Raw genomic sequence first — 24,136 nt, forward strand, 5'->3', positions numbered from 1 at the left:
AAGTTGGAAGTATTCTCCATCCAGTTTCTCCCAAGTTGTTTGCAAATATGTTGTCCTAATTATAATATTTCCTCCTGCTCCCTGTAAATGTTTCATACAATTTTCCCTCAGAAAATAATAACAATTGCACACTCCTTGTCTTCTCTTCCCTGCCCCCAAAAAAGGACCCCGTCCCCCCAGAACTGGTTCTGTTGCTACAGCTGTCCCAGGATTCTTTGCTTCAGAAATTGTTTCCTGTGGAAACCACAAGCCAAAAAACAAGCACAAACGACATCAGGACTCAGATGAAACCTGTGGTGGTTACAGTAGTCTCCAAATTCAAGGTATGCCCCATATTTATACCTTTTTTAAAGCTAAGTACCTTCAAAGCTGCTGTTTGTTTCTCTTCTTCCATACTTCTCTGTACAACAGTGAGGGCTAGAAGCTAGTGTTTGTTAAACAGAATAAAACCTGGGATTCTCAGAACAAATGGTCATTCTGTACACAGAACAATCATCTGTAATGTTAGATTAGATGTTTCCAAAATGCCCAGCAGCTGGGAACCAGTTTCCCACAGGGCCTTGTTTCCCAAGCATCCTGTCATAGAGCTGTGTTTTGTTGAGGATTCTATAGTTTGCTAGGTTGCAAGCTCGGGCCATGCAGGATCAGACTCACTGTTCCTCTGCATGAATTGGGTATGTGTTTGTGTGTGCCCAGAGTGCCAAGAACACTCAACATGTCAGGGAATTAGAAACATAAAAGGCTGCATTACGCTGAGTAAGACCCACTAGTCCATCTAGCTCAGTATTGGCTACGTTGGCTAGCAGTGGCCCTTTAGGAATTCGGACAAGATTCTCGTTTTTTCAAATCTCAAATTCAGCTCTCTGCATTTCCACACCAGTTTGCAGTATATACTTAACTTTTTAAATGTCATTGGTGTCATGGTGCGACTTTCTCTTAATGGACACATTTTTATGCGCACTCCACCCTAACATAGGAACGTTTGGCTGGAGAACTCCAGAGCAAAATTTAGAGGCGTGTGCATTTCAAAGCATGGTTGTGTTTCACTCCACACAGAAAGTGCGAACTAGCACAAACTGAAATGAATCTCTCCCCCGTCCCTACTCTTGGGCATAGGCGGTATGATTTTACCTCCCTAGGCATCAGAGCTCACAGCCCGAGCATCAGAAATAGAGGGAATGATGAGCACAACACGCTGTCCTCTGTTTGTCCCGTAGGGGTCGCTCGAGAAGCTGATGGAGATCCTGCACAGCACCACCCCACACTACATCCGCTGCATCAAGCCCAACGCAGATTGCCAGGCAGCTCTTTTCCGAAAGGACGAGGTAATGCACTCAGAACTGAACTTCCAAAGCTGGCGGGGGGGGGGGGAGCTCAGTGCCGAGGCCACATAAGTACCTGTGCCGCAGGTGACATTTGAATCAGGGACGTCTTAATTCATAGCTCTGGCCTTTAATTGAAAGTCACTAGAATGGGCACCAGCTCTCAACCCTGCCTTTAAACATCATCCTATTTTGTCAGGTTCTGCAGCAGCTGGAGGCGTGTGGCATTGTGGAAGCTGTCAACATCAGCGCTGCAGGCTTTCCAATTCGGTAAGGCTTTCCAGAGTTGCATTTCCCCCTTGTTTTTGTATTTCGGGGGACACTGATTTGCCCATGTTCATCTGGATTCCCTCTCCCTTCCTTTTGGGTGGGGGAGTAGATTGTACAAATTCAGGCTAATTGCTGGCAACAACCACACTACACTGTCCCCCCACCATAAAACAAGTAGATATCTAATCACAACAGGGAGGTCAGTCTAGGATGCAATCTTGTGCTGCCACATTTAAAATTAAAGTAGAAAAAAGAGGGGATCACAAAAGCAGGGTGTGCACACCCCCCACCCCATCATTGTGTGGAAAGGCCACTACCACTCTTTCTCAGACAGAAACTCTTAGCACTTCTCTCCTGTTCAGAACAGATGGGGAGGTGGAGTGTTCAATCCTGGCATCCAGTGAAATGTGGGCACGTTTAGTGTAGGAGAGGCTGAGCAGTGGGAGTTGTGTTCAGGATGCCTCAGACTCCACTTGTTTAATCAACAATGCTTTGGACTGATTTTTTTCTCTCTCCCTTCCCTTTGACCTGGCAGGATTTCCTTTGAAAGCTTCCTGGAGCGTTATAAAGTGCTGAGGAGATCACCAAAGCAAAAGTCAAACACCACGCATCAAGAGAATGGCTCCTCGCACGTTATGGGGAACGGTGTGTTTCTTTAATCAAGTCTTTTTCCTTAGTAACTTGAAATATGTCTGAAATTTACTGATCTCAGCTTGGTGCACTGAAAAGCCATCTAAGAATCTCTGTCAATTCTCCCACTTTAAATTCCTCTCTTTCTCTTCATACTTTCTGGTGCTATTTCTGGGAGCCAGCTAAAAACAAAGAGCACAATGTTTGGGTGCAAGGTCAAGTTTCCTGCACATGTCCCATTTGAGCGTGGATAAGCAACCTTGGAATCTTTATTTCATATTCTTTAAAAATTGTATTTATGTCTAGCTCTTGCGTTGGGTGGTGATGCACATTTTTATCATCCCTCATTGGCAATGATGCAACTGTATTCTCCTTCCTGCAAGAGGCAGCGTGCCTCTATAGACCGGTTGCTGGGACTCACGAGTTCGGAAGAGCACTGTTGCACCCAGGTTCCCTGTAGGCATCTAGTTGACCTTACGCCTGGTCCAGCAGGCTCTTCTTATGATCTTATACAAGCCAAAATTTTATACAAGTGGCAGAATGGAATTTTTCTTGATGTCAAAATGGCATTATCAGAAACCTGCTTTTATGTAAGGGATACTGCTACTTTATTTTCCTCTTCTGTGCATGAATCCAATACCTTTCCAACTACACTTTTTCGTCTCTCCAGCTCCACCCTGGATTCTTCTGCTGCTCTTGCAAAAACCCGCTTTTCTCTCTACGGGGCTGTTTCTCCTTTCAAGCAACGAACCGCATCTCTCTTTCTCTGTTTGCTTTAGCAGACCAGGCCAGCCAGTGGAGGTAAGCACAGGGTCAGGTCTCTCATGAGGTTAGGCCAAGCTGTATGTGGCAAGCCAACCATGTCTTAAGTGGTCGGCCATGTTTTTGTCTTTATTTTTATTTCTACAAGATGTGCTTGCCGATTCATCCTAAAACCTCTTAGCAGTTTACATGAAATATTAAAACATAGATTAAAATTACCGATAAAAATCAGATGTTTAAAAGCTAGTCATTTTCACCCTCAAAATAAAACCAATAATACAATTTCTAGGATTCTTACAGTAAAATAATACATTATAAAATACTCCCCTTTCTTTTCTCACAGGTTTGATGACAGCATCTTCTGCAGAGGACAAAAGCGATGCTTTATGCTCTGCGGTCCAGGAGATCCTTCAGAAAATGTGCCCCCCTGATGCCCCTCCCCTCAAGCCTACAGAGAACCAACCCCGTATTGTGCCAGTATATTGTGGAAAAACCAAAGTATTTATGACGAACTCCACGGTAAGGGGGACACTTTCAGTGGCATGGATTCATCCTCACTCTCATCGGAAACAGAATTCCATTTCCTGCAAATCACACCATACGTCAATGGTTCTAAAATGCTATGATGCCACTTTAAGCAGGCATGGCTCTCCCCAAAGAATTCTGGGAGCTGCCATTAGTTAGGGGTGCTGAGAGTTGTCAAGATAAGCCCCATGCCCCTCGTAGAGCTGCAGTGCCAGAATGGTTCAACAATCATTCCCTCCTCTCAGGGAACGCTGGAGACTGTAGCTATGGGATGGGAATGGGGTCTCGTAACCACCCTTTGCACCCTTAACAAACCACCACTCCCAGAATTCCTTGAGGGAGCGATGGCTGTGTCATGTTAAATGTATTGTGTGAATGTAGCCTTGGTTTTCATTTAAGAACAGGAATGAGCCAATGTTTGGTTTGTTTTTCTTGTGTTTGCCCAAGGAGGTTGGATAGGAATGTACCAAATACATTTTTAAAAAACGAAATAAATCCTAATCCAACACTTTCAACCAAGGTTCACTCACATGCAGGCTGTACTCTTCCCCACCCCAAGCCATCCTCAAAATGTGTTTTTAAATAGTTTTTTTTTAAAATTCAGTGATTCCTCCCATATGACTGCTGTTATGGTGCCAAAATGTTGTTCAGTAATATATAAAAATTATTTTAAATAGTGTAGAATAGCTGGTAAGAAAGTGTTTTGGAAGTTAGCGTTGAGTACTGCCATTCTTATCATGCCTGCCTTGGCATGTGGCCTCCGAAGGGTCTGCCTGGAAAAGGCTAGCTGCCTCTGCTCTAACCATTACACCACACTGCATCTCCACTCAGGTAGGTTTGCTTACTTGTACTTAGAACAGGCATCTGCCCACAATGAAAAGTTTAAGTTATCTCCTTCCTCCGCTGGACTCTGAAACTCTTCTCACCTGGGAGGTTAAATCAGTCTCTTTAAAAATTAAATCCTGTTTGGGGGCGGTCCAGATATGGCTGAAGCCTGATTGCATGTGGCTCCAACTAACGGACTTATTATTTTTCTCTCCTGTAGCTGGAGCTCCTCGAAGTGGGGCGAGCCAGAGTCTTAGCTGACAAAGCTTTCTGCATCCAGTGCTGCTGGCGAAGGTTTAAGAGGAGGAAGCTGGCTCAAGAGAGAGTGTCGGCCACAGTCATCCAGTCAGGTGAGCAGGCGGGTTTACCTGGCTTAGCTCGGGGGCAGGAAACCTTTTTCAGGCCAAGGGGTTACATTCCCTTCTTAGGGCCACATGCCCTCAGCATTAAAGGCAAATTTTACTATGGCACTGTGCTATTTCATATTTTTAAAAAATATTCATATACAGATGTTCATAAAAAGCACAAAAGAATGGTTTGCAACAATTATACACAAAATCAAAGAGGTCTTCTTAATTGCCTGCACAAGCCTGGCAAAAGTTTTCAGCAGGCGTTTAAAAGCTGGCCCAGAAGGTGCTTGGCTGAATCTCTGTTGGCAGAGTGTTCCACAGGGCTGGGCCAATGACACTAAAAACTTGGGTTTCTTGATGTTGTCAGATGAGGGAAATGACCAACTAAGCTCCTGCAGATTATCTCTGTGATCGAGCTGGGATAGAAAGGTTCAGGAGGTCTCCAAGGTGCCCTGGACCTACCTTGTTCTGGGCTTTGTGAATGCATACACTTCTAACACTCCATCCTCCGGCCAGACCAGCAAAAGCGGTATGGTCAGATTTCAAGGACACATCCCAGCCAGGCAAAAAGCCTTAAGGAGGAGCCAGGCAAGCAGCCTGGTGAGGGGGTGCAGTCTAGGGAGCGAATGTGTGACCTGAGGAGAGAAGAGAGACCTAGAGGGCTGTATTCAGACCCCAGGCCTACGGTTCTCCACCCCTAGGTTAGATAGGTGGACAAACAGTCTGACTGGGTAGAAGGCTTTCTATGTACATTTTAGAGAGGGGACTCAGCTCAGTGGGAGAGCACTTGCTTTGCATGTAGAAGGCTGCAGGTTCAATCTCCATTTGGAAGGATCAGGTAGCAAGGGGTGGGATGGAGCCCTGGACAGTCAGAGCAGACGATACTAGGCTGCATGGACACTTGTATCAGGTCCTTTCCTCCTGTTCCTTACACTCCCTTAATGCAATGTCTTTCTTTCTCAGCTGTTCGCTCGTGGTTGGCCAGGAAACATTTCCAGAGGCTACGGAAAGCTGTCAGGGTTATAAAACGGACCTGGAAAAAATGGAAGGTAAGAGATCAAATTATTCCCAGCAGCTTGTTGGAAAGCTGGAAATGAGGCTGCAGTTACACAACAGAAAAAAATAGCACCAACAAAGATTTCTGCTTTCTGAGAATCTCTGCTCCCACCCCCCCAAAAAAAGTTTTAAATACTTTCTGTCTTTCCGTAGGCCAAGATGGATGTCCTGGCCGCAGAGGAGTTGGATGACTTAGAAGGCAGCCCCCTCTCCTCCAGCCTTAGGGCAATGGTTTCATTGAGCGAGACCCATAGCAAGTTGGAAAAACCATGCCCCCTAAATGCAGCAATCCAGTTCTGGCCTCTTGGGCTGGTCCTTTCAAGTGGCCCGGTGACACTGGGTGCTTTTCAGAGAGACCTCGCCCTCCTGGCCTGCCTCCAAGTGCTGCAGCAGAACAACCATCACAAGGCACAGACCAAGCAGCGCACGCAAGGGGTCACCTCTATCAGAGCCCTCCCACAGGTAAGGACCATGCGACTAACACCCCCCTCCCCCCAAAAAAAACTGGTTGGTTACTGTCTCCCATGTTGCATAGTTGCTTTAAGTGGAAGGGAGGTGGACAGAATTCTTTCAGAGTCAGTGCCAGTTCGAAAACCCCAAAACGTATGTAAAAATAAAAAAGCACTCTGAAGCCTGCCGCCAAACTCTGCCCTGAAACATCAAAGGCTCATCCTTTTCTATAAAGAAGGCAGGGGGGTAGAAAACCTGTGTCCCTCCCGATACAATTGTAGGGTTGGGTGGAACCCTGAGAATCTAGTCTTAACCCCCTGCAATGTATATGTTGCTGGACTACATATCACATCATCTCTAACCACTGGCCATGCTGCCCACGGCTGATGGAAGTTGGGAGTCCAGCCACATAGAAAGCTGCCTTATTCAGAGTCAGACCATTGGTCCGCCTCGTTCAGTGTTGCGCATGCTGCCTGGACATGGCTCACCAAGGTAACCCATTTCTCTTCCTAGGGCTCGATCAAGTTCCACTGCAGGAAATCTCCGCTGCTTTACGCAGACACCAGGCCGCACACCCACAACTGCACCATGACCGGCTTCAACCAGATTCTCCTTGACAACTGCAAGCTCCTTTCAGCTTGAAAACTGACTTCTACATGCTTTTATATACTATTTACTGCACTTTTTATGCTTTCTCACTCAACAAGAACCTTCATCAAGCTGCATCTCTCCCACTGCATTTAGGATACCGTTTCCTCAAAAATGGGCATCTCTTGGTGGAAGGTCACAGGGCAATTCTCTGGGGAAGAAACACCTCCCCATTACTGCAAGCACTATACACATATGATGTCAGGGGGAGATCCTATCACACAATTTCTCTGCGAAATATATGTTCTATCCATCCTTTCAAAATACAGGAGGACAAGCTGTACCTCATACACACACTTCTCTGGGGACCAAGGGGGCCTTGTGTCCATGCACAAAAGCTGAGCAGCTTACACCAACACCTGCCAAAGAGAGAGACTTCACTTCACCCAGCCTTGCATTTAGCACCTTGCCTGGTCACCACAGGTGATCTGGAATTCCATGCAGGCGAGCAAGCAGACTGGCAACCCTCATTTGCCCAACCCTCAGGGCCATTCTAGCCACCGAGGAAATGAAGCAGTTTCCTCAGCAGACTTGTGGAGGTGGAATTCACCTCCCTGATCCTACCACAAGCCTGCTTAAGCAAAAGCTTTAATTTTTTTTATTTTTTACTAGCCAGTATTTCCTCCTCTGCAGCTGTGTAGGCTACTAGCTTCCTGTCCAGTAAAAATAAAATTAGAATGGCATGTGAGTAACTTATTCACCAGATTAGTTTAAATGTCAGTTATCTTACTCCAATTTATATAATCAGGAGTTGGAAGCAAAATCTCTAAACCCACTGGGGTTTAGAATTCAAGTCCATACCTCAGGAAAATCACATTGTGAACTACTGTCTTGAGTTATAAACCAAAGGTAACTTTTTTAAAGTATTGTGAAAAGGTCTGTTTTAAACAATGTTTTTAAACTTTCTTTATTGTAATAAAGGGTGGTTGTTCTCTCAGGAGAGGGAAACAAACCCACTGTTGCTTTGGGACTTTTTTTAAAAAATTGCAGCCTTTGCCAACTGGGTTCTCTCCAACTATATTGGACCACAGCTCCCATTCACCCCAGCTGGCATGTAGCTATGCTGGCTAGGGCAGATGGGCTTCTGCAATCCAAAACATCTGGTGAACACCAGGTGGGCAAGACTAAGTTTATGGGCTCAGTCATTTCAAAATTTCAGTAAGCAGAATTCCAAATAGTGCTCAGACAGGAAGATAAGATTTCAGTGTATAAGTACACTCCTTAGGATTAGACACAGGGATCAGTTTCGTACTTACAGGCCATTTTCTACAAATCAAGACTCAATAAAAACGTCCATGATTATGAAATAAGTTGCTGTGTTTGTTTCTCCAGCCTGCTTCTCTTCTGTCAATGGCCCCAGAACTAATGGGAGCAAAACCTGGGGAAAGGTTCAACCCAAGGAAGTCTCACTGAAATCAACAGGGCAAAGTAACTTTAGATGCAATTGCATCTGATTCCCATCCAATGTAAGATCAAGATGCAATTGCAAGGGCAGTGGGAAACTTGGCTCTTGCTCCTGTTCCAAACCTGAACTCTCTTTACAGCCTGAAGTTAATCAAAGGTGGTGGAGAGGCTACTTTTGGAACACAGAAAAGGCAGTGTGTGCAAACACTTAATTTCCCCCCAAATCTAGGGCCCATAGTTACTAGGGGAATGGTGTGCCCTCCCTAGGAAAGAGGGCTAGGAATTACAGCTTATGGTACTCCAAGGGTTAGCCACAAGAGAAGCCCTTCCTCCAGCCTTGCAAATAACAAGCTTCCCCATCCAGAGAGGAGCATCGTCTACCTGCTCTGCACACACAAAAATCACTCTGGGCGTGTGTTCTCCTTCTCGGGAGGCTCGACAATCCTCAGGCAACAGTCTGCAAACTCCACAAAGAGGGGCTCCTGCATGTATGTCTTCAGGACGGCACTCTTGTCTTTGGCCTGGTCGACAGTGAGAAGCAGCTGGCCGAGGTGGGGGTTGAGGAGGAGGCCTTTGAGTTCTTCAGATTCCCCTGTTTCGGAAAAAGAGGGAGATGACTCCAAGAAGGAGGGTGGGAAGATCATTGGTGACGGTTGCCCATCCTTTGGAGAAGGACTGGAGCTCAGTGGGTAGAGTGCTGGCTTTGCATCCAGAAAGCCCCAGGTTCAGTCCCTGGCATCTCCAGATGAAAGTAACACAGGGCCTGAGAACCCATCCTGTTGTTCTTAGGCCTCCCATCAGCCACAGCCAGCAAGGGCCAACGGTCAGACACTTCTGGAGGTCCAAAGGTTCCCCATCTCTAAGGTAAGAGATGATGGGGAAAACCACTTTCTGCCCCAAGACCCTGAAGAGCCATTGTCAGGAGCAAACAAGATTGCCTTATTTGGTCCAGAAAGTGGAGACACTATAGTACTTAAACTTTTCACCCTGCCCCCCCCCCCATATGTGGAATTTGGCTATTGCGGAGGAAACGACATGCAAATTACTAATCCCTAAGATACAGAACATTTCTATGCTGTTTGGTGGGATTTCATTTCTAATTTGTCAAATTCAGGTATACAAACTCTTCCCCCAACAAACTGCATCATTTAGTTTTCATGATGTGCCTTGTTGCTTTCATTTTTCTATATTATCTGCACTGTTTATTTAAAAAAATAACCTTTTGTGCTGCTCTTAAGCCTTGTAATTTTGATTGTTTTTTTATCTGTACTTTCAATGTATTCTTATTTTATTTTAGCAGAAAATACTGGGCAAAGGCTTCTGGGGGGAGCTGTGGTCCCAAGTCTCATCAGTCCCACCCACCCACAGTCAAGGACAGATAGACAACAGCATCTGGGCTATTCAGCAACTTTGGGCATGAAATCAGACAATGGATTCTTAAAGCAGTGATGTCCCCCTACCTATAAAATAACAGTCTCAGGGTCATCTGTTCATGTAAGAACCAATTGCTTCAAGTCACACATAGGAATTTCTTTATAGTAGGAATAACCAAATGGCCACCTTCCAAATGGCCACTGGGACTGCCACTCCCATCAGCCACAGCAAGCAGGTGGTTAGGATGATGGGTGTTGTAGTCCAAAAGCAGCAGGAGAGCCACAAGCTCCCCTATCCCTGTTTTACAGGAAAAGTTAACAATATTTCCCACTGGAAAACTTACCCAAGAGCCGAAGTTTCTGCAGGGGCACCTTATCGTCCTCATCATCTTCTGTCAAAATGTCATCCACTGACCAAGAACGTCCTGAGAAAAAAGCAGGAATAAAGTAGTGCCAGCAAAGGCACCAGGGCTGGTACCCAATCAGGCTATGGTGCCTTTGTAACCTGCCACTCAGCCACAGTGGGAAAACAGGATACTGGCCTAGAAGAAACTTTAGTCTGATCCAGAAGGGTCCTTATGATGCTCTGACTCAACTGTTTCTCTTCTCTCAGTATGAACCCCCAACTATCAATGCCAATTAAAAGCCTGTTTGTTTTCGCAAGCGAGCTGGAAAGGGTGCACATACCTTCATTGTTCATGGATGCCGTCCTTTGGGAAGTTTCTTGACTTGTAGGCTGCGGACATGGCGGCTCTGCTTTGGGTGCACATTGTTCTGTTCAAATGCCAAACACATCTCATTACACCCAAGCCAAGGGAAGCGAGGGGCTGAGGCCATTCTTTTTGGTTAAGATTGCCCCCACCATATATTTTCCCCGCCCCGCCATTTTATAATATATATAAAACAGAGAGAACAATTATAACAACAGACAAAAAATTAAATATGGAAAACAATAGAATGAGTACAGTGGTACCTCAGGTTAAGTACTTAATTCGTTCCGGAGGTCGCTTCTTAACCTGAAACTGTTCTTAACCTGAAGCACCACTTTAGCTAATGGGGCTTCCCGCTGCCGCCATGCTGTTCTCATCCTGAAGCAAAGTTCTTAACCTGAGGTAATATTTCTGAATTAGTGGAGTTTGTAACCTGAAGCATATGTAACCTGAAGTGTATGTAACCCAAGGTACCACTGTACAGTTGCACATGGGTTAAAATAACAAATGTCATCAGATTATCAAGTATAATTCCAGATTTGCCGGTGATTAGAGGCAATAGTGACCTCTCTTCTGGCAGCACCTTCAAATTCCCTAGGCTCTAACTATTTCATCACCACCACCCAAACTAAGGTTTTGGGATATTATTGTTATTTCTGAAAACCTCAGGCTTTTAAGTCCTCCACCACTTTTCTTGTGCACGGGGGAGGCCATTTTGGCTAAAAATGCAACGGCACTCACAGCCTGAACGTTAGAATTAGAAGAAATTCTAAAACTCCTCGCAGCCCTTCGTCGCCTGACTGATTGTTGTGACCAAAAAAAGTGGCCATCTGTCAAGAAGTATGGTACATCACAAAAGTGCACTATAAACGCACCCTTGCAGAGCAAATTACAGTGGTACCTCTAGTTACGAACCTAACTTGTTCCAGAGATCTGTTCTTAACCTAAAACTGTTCTTAACTAGAGGCATGTTTTCGCTAATGGGGCCTCCTGCTGCTGTTGCGCCGCTGGTACACGATTTCCGTTCTCATCCTGGGGCAAAGTTCTCAACTCGAGGTGACTCTGCCAGGTTAGCATAGTTTGTAACCTGAAGCATTTGTAACCTGAGGCATTTGTAACTCGAGGTACCACTGTACTCAAGCAAGCCATTCATTATTAATATATATATATATATATATAAAATCCTACCTTTATGTTTCTTGCAGCAGGACACTGAACAACTGCAACAACAAAGAGAAGTGTTTTTTAAGTGGAGACATTTATTTCTATCCAAGGAGTTCAAGGCCAGGCTATATGGTGTTTCTCTCCCCTCCCACCATTTTATCCTCACAACAAACCTGTGAGATAGATCAGGATGAAAAAAGTGTAACCTGCCCAAAGTCACCCAGTGAGCTTCATGGCTGAGGGGGGATTTGAACCCAGGTCTCCCAAGTCTTAAGCTTGACACCATTATCACACCACAAAGGCTCCTTATATTACAGCTGCACAAAACACAACTCATTATTTATAGAGATTGCCCTTCCTCAAAAATTGGTTTATGCTACATAAAAGGATACGATATGCAGGAGTGGCCAGCTTGGTGCCTTCTGGATGTTTTGGATTCCCATGGCAAAACAGGGATGATGGGAGTTGAAGTCTGCAACGTCTGGAGTGCACCGTGTTGGCTACTCCTGAAAATTTTGCAACATCAACAACAGTAAGATAACTGTGTGTTAAAACCAAACATTTGCAACTCCTTCATGGTATAACAGCAAGTCAGTGCATAATGGGCAGTGAGAAGGACCACAAAAACGGTCTCCTGCTTTATATATAAACTGCCGTATTTTTCGCCCTATAGGGCGCACCTAGTTTTTTTTTGGGGGGGAATAAAGGGGGAGAAATTATTTTTTCCCCCCAGGCGCGAGGCTGGGGCGGGGGAAGCCCGAGCTTCCCCCGACCCCAGCCCCCAGAACAGGCTGCTATCCGCAAGCCTTGGGAGCCCGGCAGGAACTCCCGCGGGCTCCCAAGGCTTGCGGATAGCTTCCTGAAGCTTGGAGAGCGAGAGGGGTCGGTGCGCACCGACCCCTCTCGCTCTCCAGGCTTCAGCGAAAGCCTGCATTCGCCCCATAGGACGCACACACATTTCCCCTTCATTTCTGGAGGGGGAAAAGTGTGTCCTATAGGGCGAAAAATACGGTATTTCTCAGCTGTAACTTCTCTGCATAATGGCAGAAACAGTTTCAGTGGCTTTAGTTTGTCATCATTGATATTTTATGCTTATTTTATTGTACATCACTTTGGTAACTTTCCATCACCATGAATAGCCTCATCCTCCATGAATTTGTTCAATCCTCTTTTAAAGCCACCCAAGATGATGGCCATTGCAGTATCTGCCCTGACTCTTCCAACATTCAGCTACCCTGACCATCCACAAGCTCTAGTGTTATGAAAGGGGGGGGGGATTTCTCCAGCCACTTTCTGCATGTCATGCATAATTTTATAAATGACTATTGTGTCACCTCTTACTTGCCTTTTTTTTTACACGAGGGGGCCAGAAGTGTAACGGAATTCCACTTCTTTAATTATGGAACAGATATTTCTCACCTTTGCTATTCACTTACTTTTTATTTGCCTTAGGGATTGATTTTGAGTAAGAACTGCACATTAGCTCAATCAACAATGAGCTAGTAATTCTTCCGGGTCGGATGGGGGAAGTTATGCATTTAAAATTGTGGATGTGATCCCAAGGGAGTTTCATTGCTAAGTGGGGATTTGAACCCTGGGCTCCCAGGGCCTCGTTCAACACTTTAAACCACCATTGGGGGGTAACTGCCCACACACCCAAGCGAACACAGGATCTCTTTCACCCTCGGGGCTGTAACCCCATACTGTACACACTTTTGCGACAAAAATTGAGCTCCCCACCCCGAGCCGCGCCTCTGAACACAGACACAGTCCCGCAGAGCCACCTCTGAGCACACACAGAGTGCCTTCCGACCCTAAATAACCGGAGCCCACCAAAGGGCTCCGGGGGGGGCGCTGCTTGCACCGGCCGCTACTTACTATCTCTCCCAACAGCCCGGACAGCGGTACTTGGCGCCGCCCCGCCCGCCTTCCCCGCACACGACGCACACACGGGAGCCGCCGGGACCTTGCATGGCGGGCGCTGCTGCTCGATCTCAGCTGGGGAAAAACTCCCACGTGCGTCTCCTTCCTGGCCGGCGGGGATCTGGGGCCAGGTCGGGCCAGCAGAGCGGCCGAGCCCATCGATAGGCCGCGCCTCCTGCTCCTGCATCCATTCGAAACAGGATCGCGCTCGATTGCAATGGCTAAGCAGTCCTGTGTTGCACGCTCTGGTTAAGCCCCAGTGCAGGCGGGAGAGAGAATGATTTCCTCTCTCTCTTGCATTGTTTTTAAGCTGTTCTTTGGGGGATTCTTGCTGCCTTTCAGTTTGTAACCCCCATCCCCTGTGTGTGTGTGCGTGCGTGCTGTGGATTGGTGCGGTGGTTGCTGTAAATCGTAGTAGTGGTAGAAGTAATAAATAATAATCGTATACCGTTGTTGTTAAATCTTAGTATAACAACAACAACAACAATAATATATTTATACCCCGTCCATCTGGCTGGGCTTCCCCAGCCACTCTGGGCAGCTTCCAACCAAATATTAAAATACAGTTATACATCAAACATTAAAAGCTTCCCTAAACAGGGCTGCCTTCAGATGTCTAGTAATGGTAGCAGTAGCAGTAATAATAATAATAGGACTAACGGTATTGGGCTGTATGGGGGGTTAGGGGAGAGGTAGTACCTCTGGTAGTGTAATAATAAAACTTAAGGTCTTATACGTCAGTGCTTCTCCTGGGGTCGTCTGTGCATCTTTGGTCCCCACCCTGTACTTGGCTCTCACGTGTGGCTCCTAGAAGCTGTCTGCATGTGACAGCAGACACACCCTGGCCGGCTAAACCAGGTGAGGGGAGCCAATGGGTCTCAAACCCTTGGGGAGTTAGGGACTTCTCCTGCTTGCGAAGAGAGGCTCCGGTGGATTGAGTGGACACTAGACCAAGAGTGGGAAGGTAGCCCATCTTGCAGAAGGAAAAAAACCCGCTGATCCTGTACCTCCGCTGTTTTGCAGGATTTCTTCAAGAGAAGAGAAGGGCTAAGGGGCAAATTCCACACACCTTTGAGATGGAGTCACTAAGAAGGTTGGCAAGCACTGTAAATGCCTCGTCCTGGCAACTCTTTGTAGCCAAGCTTGTGCCAAACATACGCAGAAATTCTCTAATTCAATTGAGCAGTTACAGATAGGTAGCCGTGTTGGTCTGCCATAGTCAAAACAAAAAAATTCCTTCCAGTAGCACCTTAAAGACCAACTAAGTTAGTTCTTGGTATGAGCTTTCGTGTGCATGCACACTTCTTCAGATACACTGCACCTTAAAGACCAACTAAGTTAGTTCTTGGTATGAGCTTTCGTGTGCATGCACACTTCTTCAGATACACTTCAGTGTATCACTGAAGTGTATCTGAAGAAGTGTGCATGCACACGAAAGCTCATACCAAGAACTAACTTAGTTGGTCTTTAAGGTGCTACTGGAAGGAATTTTTTTCAATTGAGCAGGTAATTGATCTTCTGGACCACCACCTCGAAGACGTGGGGATACAGGGCATAGCCCGTAAACTGGCTGTGCTCTTTTATCTCTGGTCGGGGACAGAGGGTGGCACTAGGGAGGGAAACGTCGCCACGCCATTCCTTAGTGTGTGGAGTGCCGCAGGGCGCAATTCTCTCCCCGATGCTTTTTAACATCTTTATGCGCCCCCTTGCCCAGATTATCCAGAGCTTTGGGCTGGGCTGTCACCAATATGCTGATGACACTCAGCTCTATCTGCTGATGGATGGCCACACTGACTCGGCCCCGAACACACTGACCAGATGCTTGGAAGCTGTGGCTGGATGGTTTCGTGGGAGCCGACTGAAACTAAATCCTTCGAAGACAGAGGTCCTATGGCTGGGTCGGGATGGCATGGGGATGAGGGACCAACTCCCTTCTCTTGCGGGGGCCCAATTAGTGCCATTGCCTTCCGTTAAGAGTTTGGGTGTAATCCTTGACGCCTCCCTTTCCATGGAGGCGCAAGTTACAGCAACAGCCAAGGCAACATTTTTCCACCTTCGCCGCATCAAGCAGTTGGTCCCTTACCTTTCCCGCCCCGACCTGGCCACAGTGATCCATGCGACGGTCATCTCCAGGCTTGACTACTGTAATTCGCTCTACGCGGGGCTGCCCTTGAAGCTGACCCAGAAACTCCTGAGGGTGCATAATGCTGCAGCGAGGCTCCTCATGGGGTCTCTGCCATGGGAGCATATTCACCCAATGTTTTTCAAACTGCACTGGCTCCCGGTAGAGTACAGGGTCAGATTTAAGGTGCTGCTTTTGACCTTTAAAGCCCTTCACAGCCTAGGACCCTCGTACCTACGGGACCGCCTCTCCCGGTATGCCCCACGGAGAGCCTCAAGGTCCATAAATAGCAACACCCTAGTGGTCCCGGGCCCTAAGGAAGTTAGATTGGCTTCAACCAGAGCTAGGGCCTTTTCAACTCTGGCTCCGGCCTGGTGGAACGCTCTGCCTCATGAGACCAGGGCCCTGCAGGATCTGATTTCTTTCCACAGGGCCTGTAAGACAGAGTTGTTCCGCCTGGCCTTTGGCTTGGAGCCAATTTGATTCCCTCCCTCTCTTTCTTTTTTCCTTTCCTTCTCCTCCTGCGATGAGGCTACATTTTAATAATTTAATGTTTCAGTATTTTAATGTTGTATTTTAATTTTGTTTTTAAGTTGTAATCATTCAGCTTGTTTTTATTATTGCTTGTAAGCTGCTCTGAGCCCGGCCTTGGCTGGGGAGGGCGGGGTATAAATAAAAATTATTATTATTACTATTATTATTTGATGGGGAAAGGCTTCTCTCTGAACTCTTGGGAGAGTTGCTGCCAGTCAGAGTAGACAATACTGGACTAGATGAACCAAGAGTAACAGCAGGGTATAATTACAGACAATATTGTTTTATTATTCAGGGGCACAAACTATTATCTGACAGAATGTCTGGTTTTAATAATTTGTTTAACTGTGTTATGTATTTTAATAATAATAATAATAATTTTATTATTTATACCCCGCCCTTCTGGCTGGGCTTCCCCAGCCACCCTGGGCGGCTTCCAAAAAAATATTAAAATACTGTAGTACATCAACATTAAAAGCTTCCCTAAACAGGGCTGCCTTCAGATGTCTTCTAAAAGTCTGGTAGTTGTTGTTCTCTTTGACATCTGGTGGGAGGGCGTTCCACAGGGAGGGCGCCAATAGGATTTTATTCTATTTTATATATTTGATCTTTTGTAATGGTTTTGGCTAGACAAAGTAAGTAAGTAAATAAATAAATAATACTCAGAAGTATTGCTACTGCTACTATTACATCATCATCATAAGATGACATTAGTGATAATGTTATTGTTATTTCTTTGTTATAAACTATTTTGCAGTTTTTCACAACCAAGTGATGTAAATTTTATGAAATAAACAAGTTGCAGTCAGAAAAATAACTGGGTGACCAATGTGTCCAAAACCAGGATATATGTGTGCATGTGTGTATTCTTTGAGGCTGCCTTTGAGGCCAGATGATGGAGCTAAGCCACATAAAAATGCTAATGTTTGCCCTCTGTAAACATTGTGAAACATCACTATCTCTTGTGCATTGATGTACCAGTGAATTAAATTAAATGTGGTGAGCTTGGCTTTGCTCAGAGAAAGGTTAACGATACTAAAAGGAAGGATTGCATTTTATTAATGTCATGCCAAAGCAAACACTGCAAAGCCTTCCCAGTTGGCTCTGATGTTACATTGGTTTTATACACACACAAAATCCTTCTAAAGCTGCTCTACTTGAGAGTAAATCCCATTGAACCCAATGGGGTCTTCTTTTTAGTAGATGAATTGCTGCATGAGATTTTCCAGTTCTGCTACATATATTGGTTGAGGTTTCTCAGCTCAGTTTTATTCATGCTGAAGCCTTTGCCAGCCTGGTGTCTTCCAGATGTTTTGGACTTAAAACTTCCATCAGCCCTGCACTGTATAGCCATGCTGATTGAGGCCAATGGGAGTTGTAGTCCAAAATATCTGGAGGCTACCAGGTTGCCAAAGGCTGCCCCAGATTGTTCCACAAGGAAGCACATTATCCAAAGTCACCATGCATCACATACAATTTGATGTAGCATTTATTTTTCATCCTATCTTAATATGTTTTTTCAATCAACAACAAAATTTTAGTCAGTCCAAATATATAGGTATATATAATTACATTAAGCTGGTGTTTCCCAGACTCCTCTTACACCTGCCCAACTTTCTGTACTGCATGAAGTTTGGAATGTTGCTGTTAATTCTAATCAAAAGGAGGGTGGTGTGAACCTTTTAAACCACTAATCGAAATTCTACCGTCTAATAACTCACTCTGAAGTTAGTTCACAGTAGATAATTTCAACCCAACACGATCCTGTTCCTGAATGCTACCAAAGTGTAGGTAGCACAATTCTATTGTCGATAGGAGAGAGCCGATGAATTAAATCCCACTCTTCCTTGTACTTGAGAACTGTCCAGTGCTGAAGCTGGCTTGCTTTGGTGAGCTGAAACATTAATTCAGATCTCTGCAACTGCCAACTACCCATAGCCCCTATAAAGAGATTTACGCTGCAATCCTAAACACATGTCCTTGGGGAATGCATCCCACTGAACTTCTGAGTAGACATGCATAGGACTGAACTCTCAGTGATTGCTCACTGCGGACATTTAAAGATGTTTGGGTGAAAACGTACAAGACTGGATTCACTTTGGTCCGAGCAGGGTCACATTTTCCCAATGGCCTGCACTTCTATGCGGTTGCTGGAAGGGGACTTCAAAAACCTGAGTCTGTGCCACAAAGTTTTCACTTTCAGGGTGTAGATGATGGGGTTCCCCAATGAATTCATGGTGATCATGATGGCGGTAAGGTTTCGGAAGACGTAGACATCCATGGAGAAATTGTTGGGGCACTGCTGAGTGGTTATATCCAGGACAACGCCAGCAAAGAAAGGTGTGTAAGACAGCAGAGACAGCAGCCAGATGAATATGCTTGTCCGGGCTACTTGGATCTCGGCCAGCCTGTAGGTGGCATGGGTTTGCCCCAAGGCACCCATTGCCATCTTGTGTTTCCTCAAAAACCCAATGATGTTGCAGTAGGTGAAGAAAGGAAGGACCAAAACCACTGCACAGTGAGGGATAGTGATGAAAATAAGGTAGTCGATACACAGAGGGCTGTAAAGGGCAGAGGCATTGTCTCTATCCAAGCAATTCCAGCCCATCAGGGGCAGGAAGCCCAAAAAGAAGCTAAGCCCCCAGACACCCAGCACCATGCCCAGGATCTGGTTCCTGCCAAGCCGCCATCTTCTCCTCAGGCATTCCGCCACAGCCAAGTAACGCTCAATCCCAATGAGGACTAAGTTGTAGATGGTGGCCAGGATTGACATGGTGTAGAAGGCATAAGCTGTGAGGAGTTCCTTGGACCCACTGATGGTACTTTGAGGGTTGGTGATGAACAACAGGGCAATCCAGAAGCCTGTAGAGCTAGTGAAGAGGTCGGAGAAGGCCATGTTGCAGAAAAGGATGAAGATGGGCTTGCGCAGTTCTTTGGAGTACACTACGGCAAAGATGACGGCAGAGTTGAAGAGCACAGAGATTAAGGAGATGGTCAGCTGAGGGGCACCCAAGGAAAGCACCAGGCCACTGGTCCAAACATGAGTAGTCTGATTGAGGCAGCTCTGGTGCTTAATCATGGTGAGGGTCAGGTTAAATCAATCAGGAAGTGATCAGAGGGGAGCAGGCAAGGCAAAGCCAAGAGTCGAAGGCAGGAGTCACAGCTAGTTAGTTGTTGCTCTGGCAAAATCTCAGTCTAAACACAAAGACCTGTACCGCTGCTTCTGCCTAGGAGGGGCTAACGGCAACCTGGGTGCTGGGAGGTCCAGTCCAGAGACTGAGGATTCTTATGCTGCCTTAGAAAATATTGCAAGGTATGGTCACTCACCACATCAGACAGCTGCTCCCAGAGCTCTTTGAGGCCTGGTTCTAGCTCCAGTGACTCCCAATGACAGCAGCCCAAGCTTTTAAATGATTGCTCTTTTTCTTCCCATAGCCTAAAGTCCTAAGCTGGATAGAAAGTTGGGTGACCTCCTGCTTTGCGGCTCCAAGGGGTGGGGGTTGAACACAACAGGTTTCTGCTTTTCAGAATACTACCCAAGTTGTGGGTTAAACGTTAACTCCTGTGCGTCAAAACATTTTGGTTATTGGTTCAGGGTGATGGCTCCCAACCCTGAGGTTGCTAGGATGGTCCTAGGTAGCAAAGGCATCTAATAAGCTCCCTGTAATCTCTCTGTGTGGTTTTCTCCATCTGGAATCTCATCTTGGACGCCTACACTGGAATTGTGTTAATTAACTGCCAAACATTAAGCCTCTTGAAGCAAAAACAGTCTCTTCAGAGAGAGAGAGAGAGAGAGAGAGAGAGATGGGGAGAGAGATGGATGGATGGTTGGATGTCTAGATACATAAAAGAGAAGTGCCAAGAGCAGATAGCTTGATGCGGATAGATAAAGAGAGAATAAGATTGTAAAGTTGGAAGTCGCCACAAAGGTTATCTAATCCAGTCCCAGGAAATCTGTCTTCCAACCTTTGCTGAGAAAGCTCCAACAAGGGAGAGGTCACCACCCACTGACGCAGTTTGTTCCAGATCCTGCCATCTGCAGCAATGAATTTTCTCCATTGTCTGCCCAGCAGCTCTCCAGATATTTGAAGACAGCTGTCCTATTGCCTCTTTATCATCTCTTCTCCAAAATAAACATGCTCAGCTCCCTCAACCTTTCTCCATAGGACTTGGCATCCAGGCCTCTCACTATCTTTTATCTCCTTCCTAGAGAAATGTTCCTGCTTGTCCATATCCTTAAACTGCCCATCAGCAACCAGGATCAGGAGGTCCGCAGTAGAAAGCACTGGTGTCAGTGAAGTTAACTCTTTATTCAAAGAAACCAAAACAGTGCAGGCTTAGCGATCGCAGCAACCCTTCCCAGTAGGACTTGTCCCCATGAGGCAGTTGCGGGGACCGGATGTGCCTGCCTTGCCACTGCTCTCTAAGGCCTTTTCCAGTTCCTTTTCCTGCAGCCTAAGGCTCCATCTTCATTCCTCTGTGTCCAGCCAGTCCATGACATTGCCCCAAAACTGGCCACAGTATTCCAGGTGAGATGGACAGGTGTGCATATATGTTAGGGACAATGTAAGTTGATGTGCACGATGCCAAGCGGTTAATGCGCACATAATATCTCCATGAAGGAAGAATTGTGCACATTTTCCCAGTCATTCTACATTTCTGGAGCACTTTAGAATGCTGAAATGGACAGGAGTATTTTGGCACTATTAAGTGCCAACAAATCCATTGTGATTGCTGCTTTTGTAGCTTACAGTCCACTTTTGTCATAATCAATGCTTGAAGCCAGGGATGAGGAAGCTGTCACCCTGCAGATGTTGCTGGACTTCAATTCCTATCACCTCCAACTAGTATTTCCGATGATTAAGAACAATGGGCTTTGTAGTCCAACAAGATCTGGAGGGCATGCATTAAGAATCTTAACTATGTGAACTACGTAAGGATGAAGGAATCTGTCAATTTGGGTTTCTGTCAGTTTCTCATTTTTCCACATCTAATTTCAGTTCTCCACATTTCCATGACAGGTTTTTTAAAGCCTTTATGAAAATTCATTAGCATTTTAATGCAAATTTATCCCAGTGCACCAATTTTTTAATGCAATTTCTCACATTTTCCCCTGTTAGTCAATATTCTGTGAGCATGCTCACTGAGTTATTACTGAGGTGGGGAATTCCCCCTTAGGATTGCTTTTCGCCCCAAAATTTTTGTGATACGCTCTAATACCTCCCATTCTTGAGTGTGGCTGATGCTGTTTTGACCAAATAATTATAATAGCAAATACCTTTGTGCATCAGAAGTAGATGGAATGATACTATGCCAATGTCCAGAATTGTTAGTTGCAAAGCAAATCTTCCGGGCTCTTCAGAAATCCAAAATTTCCAAACATGAGCTTCACTTTGATTGCATCAAATCCACCTAGAATAAGAGAGAGGGAGCGTGGGTTTGCACATACCACACTAGGACAGGAGAGGGCACTGTTTCAAATGGAAGCACTCAACCATCTCTCTTCTAATTGCAAACATATATCTCCTTTTTAAAAGCATGCCTAGGTGGTCACTCTAATGTCTATTCTCAGAAGTAAGACCCACTGAGTTCAGTAATACTTATTCCCAGGAAATTTGTATAGGATTGCAGTTGCAGCCCTACTGGAGGATTCTGTGTGATTTTTAGTTGCACTAATGCATTATTCTCTATTTACATTTTGTTTATCAGTGTTTTCTTCTTCGTTTCATTTCCCCAGCTCCTCACACTGGCAAGAAAACAAACAAACATGGATCTCCGTTATGTGAACCTGGGTTGCCCTCTAGGACTCCCGTTCCCATCAGCTCTGACCATCAGCCAAGTTGGCTGGGGCTGATGGGAGTTGGGACTCCAGCAATATCTGAAGGGCCACAGGACCCCCACCCATGAAAACACAAGGGAAGCATAATATCAGAACAAAGATTTTAACATAAATGTTATTTACTTTATCTACATTCAGCACCCCACGGCTGTACTTGCTGGCTGAAGAGTTGTGGAACTGGCCACCTGAGGTCATTAAGCCCAGAGCCTGACACAAATCAGCTGCCTTTCAAGGACTCGCCTAAGGTTGACCTGCTTTAACTCACATGGTAAGGACAGGAGTGTGGGAGAAGCTTGAAGGCCTACGTGCATAGAAGCCATTTGCCAAGAACACCTCTCTGTTTCTTATCTCGACTTCACATCCACAAACTTTGTTCCTCTGAAATGATCCATTGGATATACAGTAATTTCCCCCAACCTCCCACTTCCTTTTCAATTGCAGTTTATTGCCAGGGATGTCACTGGATCCTTCTCCAGAATTATCTCCATCTCTCTGGATAAGCAAAAGGACAGTCTGCCCAGACCATAAAACATTTTGTTTTACAGCTGGGAGAGGTGAGCCTTGAGATAAGGATTGTGGTCACTTCTTTGTTAAGGGGGACATGCAGAGATAAATGCCACTACCTTTCCATGTAGATACACAGCCACATACACAGGTAATTCTGTCAAAGGGCATGCAGAATGGGGGGGGGGTCAGGGACTGGTATCCTTTGATTCAAATCAGGGACGATGACAAAGGGAAGCGTCTTTGCTCAGATTATTGCAAGCAGAATCGCGGCAGGGAAAACACATTAAGAGAACCCCACTGGGATTCTCTCTGTAAGTGGGGATGAGGGATTCTGTCAATGTTGGTTTCTTTCACTTTCTCATTTTTCCAGTTTTGAGTTCTCCCCATTTCCATATCAGGTTGCGATGCAGGTTTTAAAAGTCCTCATTAAAATTTACCCAGCATTTGAATGTGGATTTCTCCTAATATAAAAAAATGTGTAAGGCAATTTTGTTCAACAGACACTATTTTCCAAAGCAATTTCTCCTAAAATAACACATTTGTGTGTGTTGTTTTCACTAATGTTATGAGCTTTCATGCATATTTTACAGTACACATGCATTTTTGTCCACATTCCTTGGCTGCAGTGTTTAGAGCTTGCACTTGTGTTAACCTCCAGCCTCCTACTGGAATGCGGCCCCCGACAGCTTTCCAATGGAGTAATGTGGCCCTTAAATCAGTTTAGATTATCTGAATGCAGTATTTTCTATTTTTGCAAGGAATCCAGGTGCCCTTCTCTCTGCTGAATACGTAGTCATTACATTCCCAATCCTACTTCAGACGTAGCACCAAGCCACAGTTCAATGTTACAATAATGTTGCTCCAAGCTTCACGCTCACGCTCCACCTTTGTATACGAAGGGAGGCAACAAAAAAATCCACTTTTGTTTTGGAACAATCTAATATCCTGTTCAGTTAAGAGGAGTTGGTCAATGGGCCAGCATCTGAAAGGCTGTAAGAAACATTTCTCTTGTGGTCAGAGGTATATCAACGGGCTCAATGGGGGTAGGAACCTTAGCTCAGTTGTCAAGCACTTGTTTAGCATGCAGATGTCCCCATGTTCAATTCCTGGCATTTCCAGTTAAAAACATAAAGTAGCAAGTGATGGGACAGTCCAGCTCTCCACCTGAAACCCCAGAGAGCTGCTGCCAGTCAGAGCTGCCAGTACTGGGCAAGCTGAACAAATGGTCTGGCCCACAATAAGGCATTTTCCCAGGATCCTCAGACAATTCTGTCAGCTCTCTGGGACAGGGCAAAGGGCTGGCAACCAGTTTGTTTAGAGACACAACTTGGATACCAGAACTGAGTCATCTTCTTGAGCCTCCGATTCCCTCCTCCCTGTCAACGGTCAATGACAGCGAAGGTGCTGCTGCTGACATGTCCTATTCCAAGGGGTGTGCGTTTCAGTTCTGGGCTGCTTTGATCCATGCAGGACATAAATTGGCTTTCCTCACACCAGCCCATGAGGCAAATGTAAGCCTAGAGGATTGATGGGAACTCTTTGTTTGACAGGCGTTGCCCAGTCTCAGTTTCAGTCAGGATCCAGTCCTTCTACCCCCATGATGGCGAATTCGGGCTGTCAGATCTGGCAGTGCTTGTGATCCGCTTGGCAGGCACAGGCGTGCGGGCAGAGCGAGATACTGCCCTGAGCTGTGCTAAATGATCTATGCATATATGAGGGGCA

The 24,136-nt window shown here is 45.7% G+C and overlaps 3 protein-coding genes across 7 annotated transcripts in view; 1 reads left to right on the forward strand and 2 right to left on the reverse strand.

Moving 5' to 3' along the window:
• MYO19 (myosin XIX) overlaps positions 1-8,145 on the forward strand; it is a 36,510-nt gene extending 28,365 nt beyond the window's left edge. For 4 of the 5 annotated variants that reach the window (XM_083714423.1, XM_083714422.1, XM_083714425.1 and 1 more), the window contains 9 exons: positions 165-323; positions 1,218-1,325; positions 1,522-1,592; positions 2,128-2,237; positions 3,328-3,503; positions 4,555-4,684; positions 5,648-5,733; positions 5,894-6,202; positions 6,704-8,145. In XM_083714423.1, coding sequence (XP_083570549.1) covers positions 165-323; positions 1,218-1,325; positions 1,522-1,592; positions 2,128-2,237; positions 3,328-3,503; positions 4,555-4,684; positions 5,648-5,733; positions 5,894-6,202; positions 6,704-6,832 — 1,278 coding nt within the window. In that variant the 3' untranslated portion in view covers positions 6,833-8,145. Of the gene's footprint in view, positions 1-164; positions 324-1,217; positions 1,326-1,521; positions 1,593-2,127; positions 2,238-2,892; positions 3,024-3,327; positions 3,504-4,554; positions 4,685-5,647; positions 5,734-5,893; positions 6,203-6,703 lie in introns of all 5 variants that reach the window. The other variant, XR_014558331.1, reaches the window with a different exon arrangement.
• On the reverse strand, positions 4,808-13,545 carry ZNHIT3 (zinc finger HIT-type containing 3). The gene is made up of 6 exons (XM_083714900.1): positions 13,368-13,545; positions 11,514-11,545; positions 10,303-10,389; positions 9,960-10,040; positions 8,624-8,834; positions 4,808-5,717 (listed from the first exon to the last, which is right to left on the reverse strand). Exons 1-5 carry the CDS (start codon positions 13,460-13,462, stop codon positions 8,644-8,646), a joined length of 486 nt encoding a protein of 161 aa, XP_083571026.1. The 5' UTR covers positions 13,463-13,545; the 3' UTR covers positions 4,808-5,717; positions 8,624-8,643.
• A 3,392-nt stretch (positions 13,546-16,937) lies between these two features.
• On the reverse strand, positions 16,938-20,665 carry LOC310832645 (lysophosphatidic acid receptor 1-like). Its single transcript, XM_083714790.1, has one exon. It carries the CDS (start codon positions 19,145-19,147, stop codon positions 18,182-18,184), a length of 966 nt encoding a protein of 321 aa, XP_083570916.1. The 5' UTR covers positions 19,148-20,665; the 3' UTR covers positions 16,938-18,181.
• Between the last annotated feature and the right edge of the window lie 3,471 nt (positions 20,666-24,136).

Source organism: Podarcis gaigeae (genome assembly GCF_964106915.1).
Source record: "Podarcis gaigeae genome assembly, chromosome: 15".
Lineage (NCBI taxonomy): Eukaryota > Metazoa > Chordata > Lepidosauria > Squamata > Lacertidae > Podarcis > Podarcis gaigeae.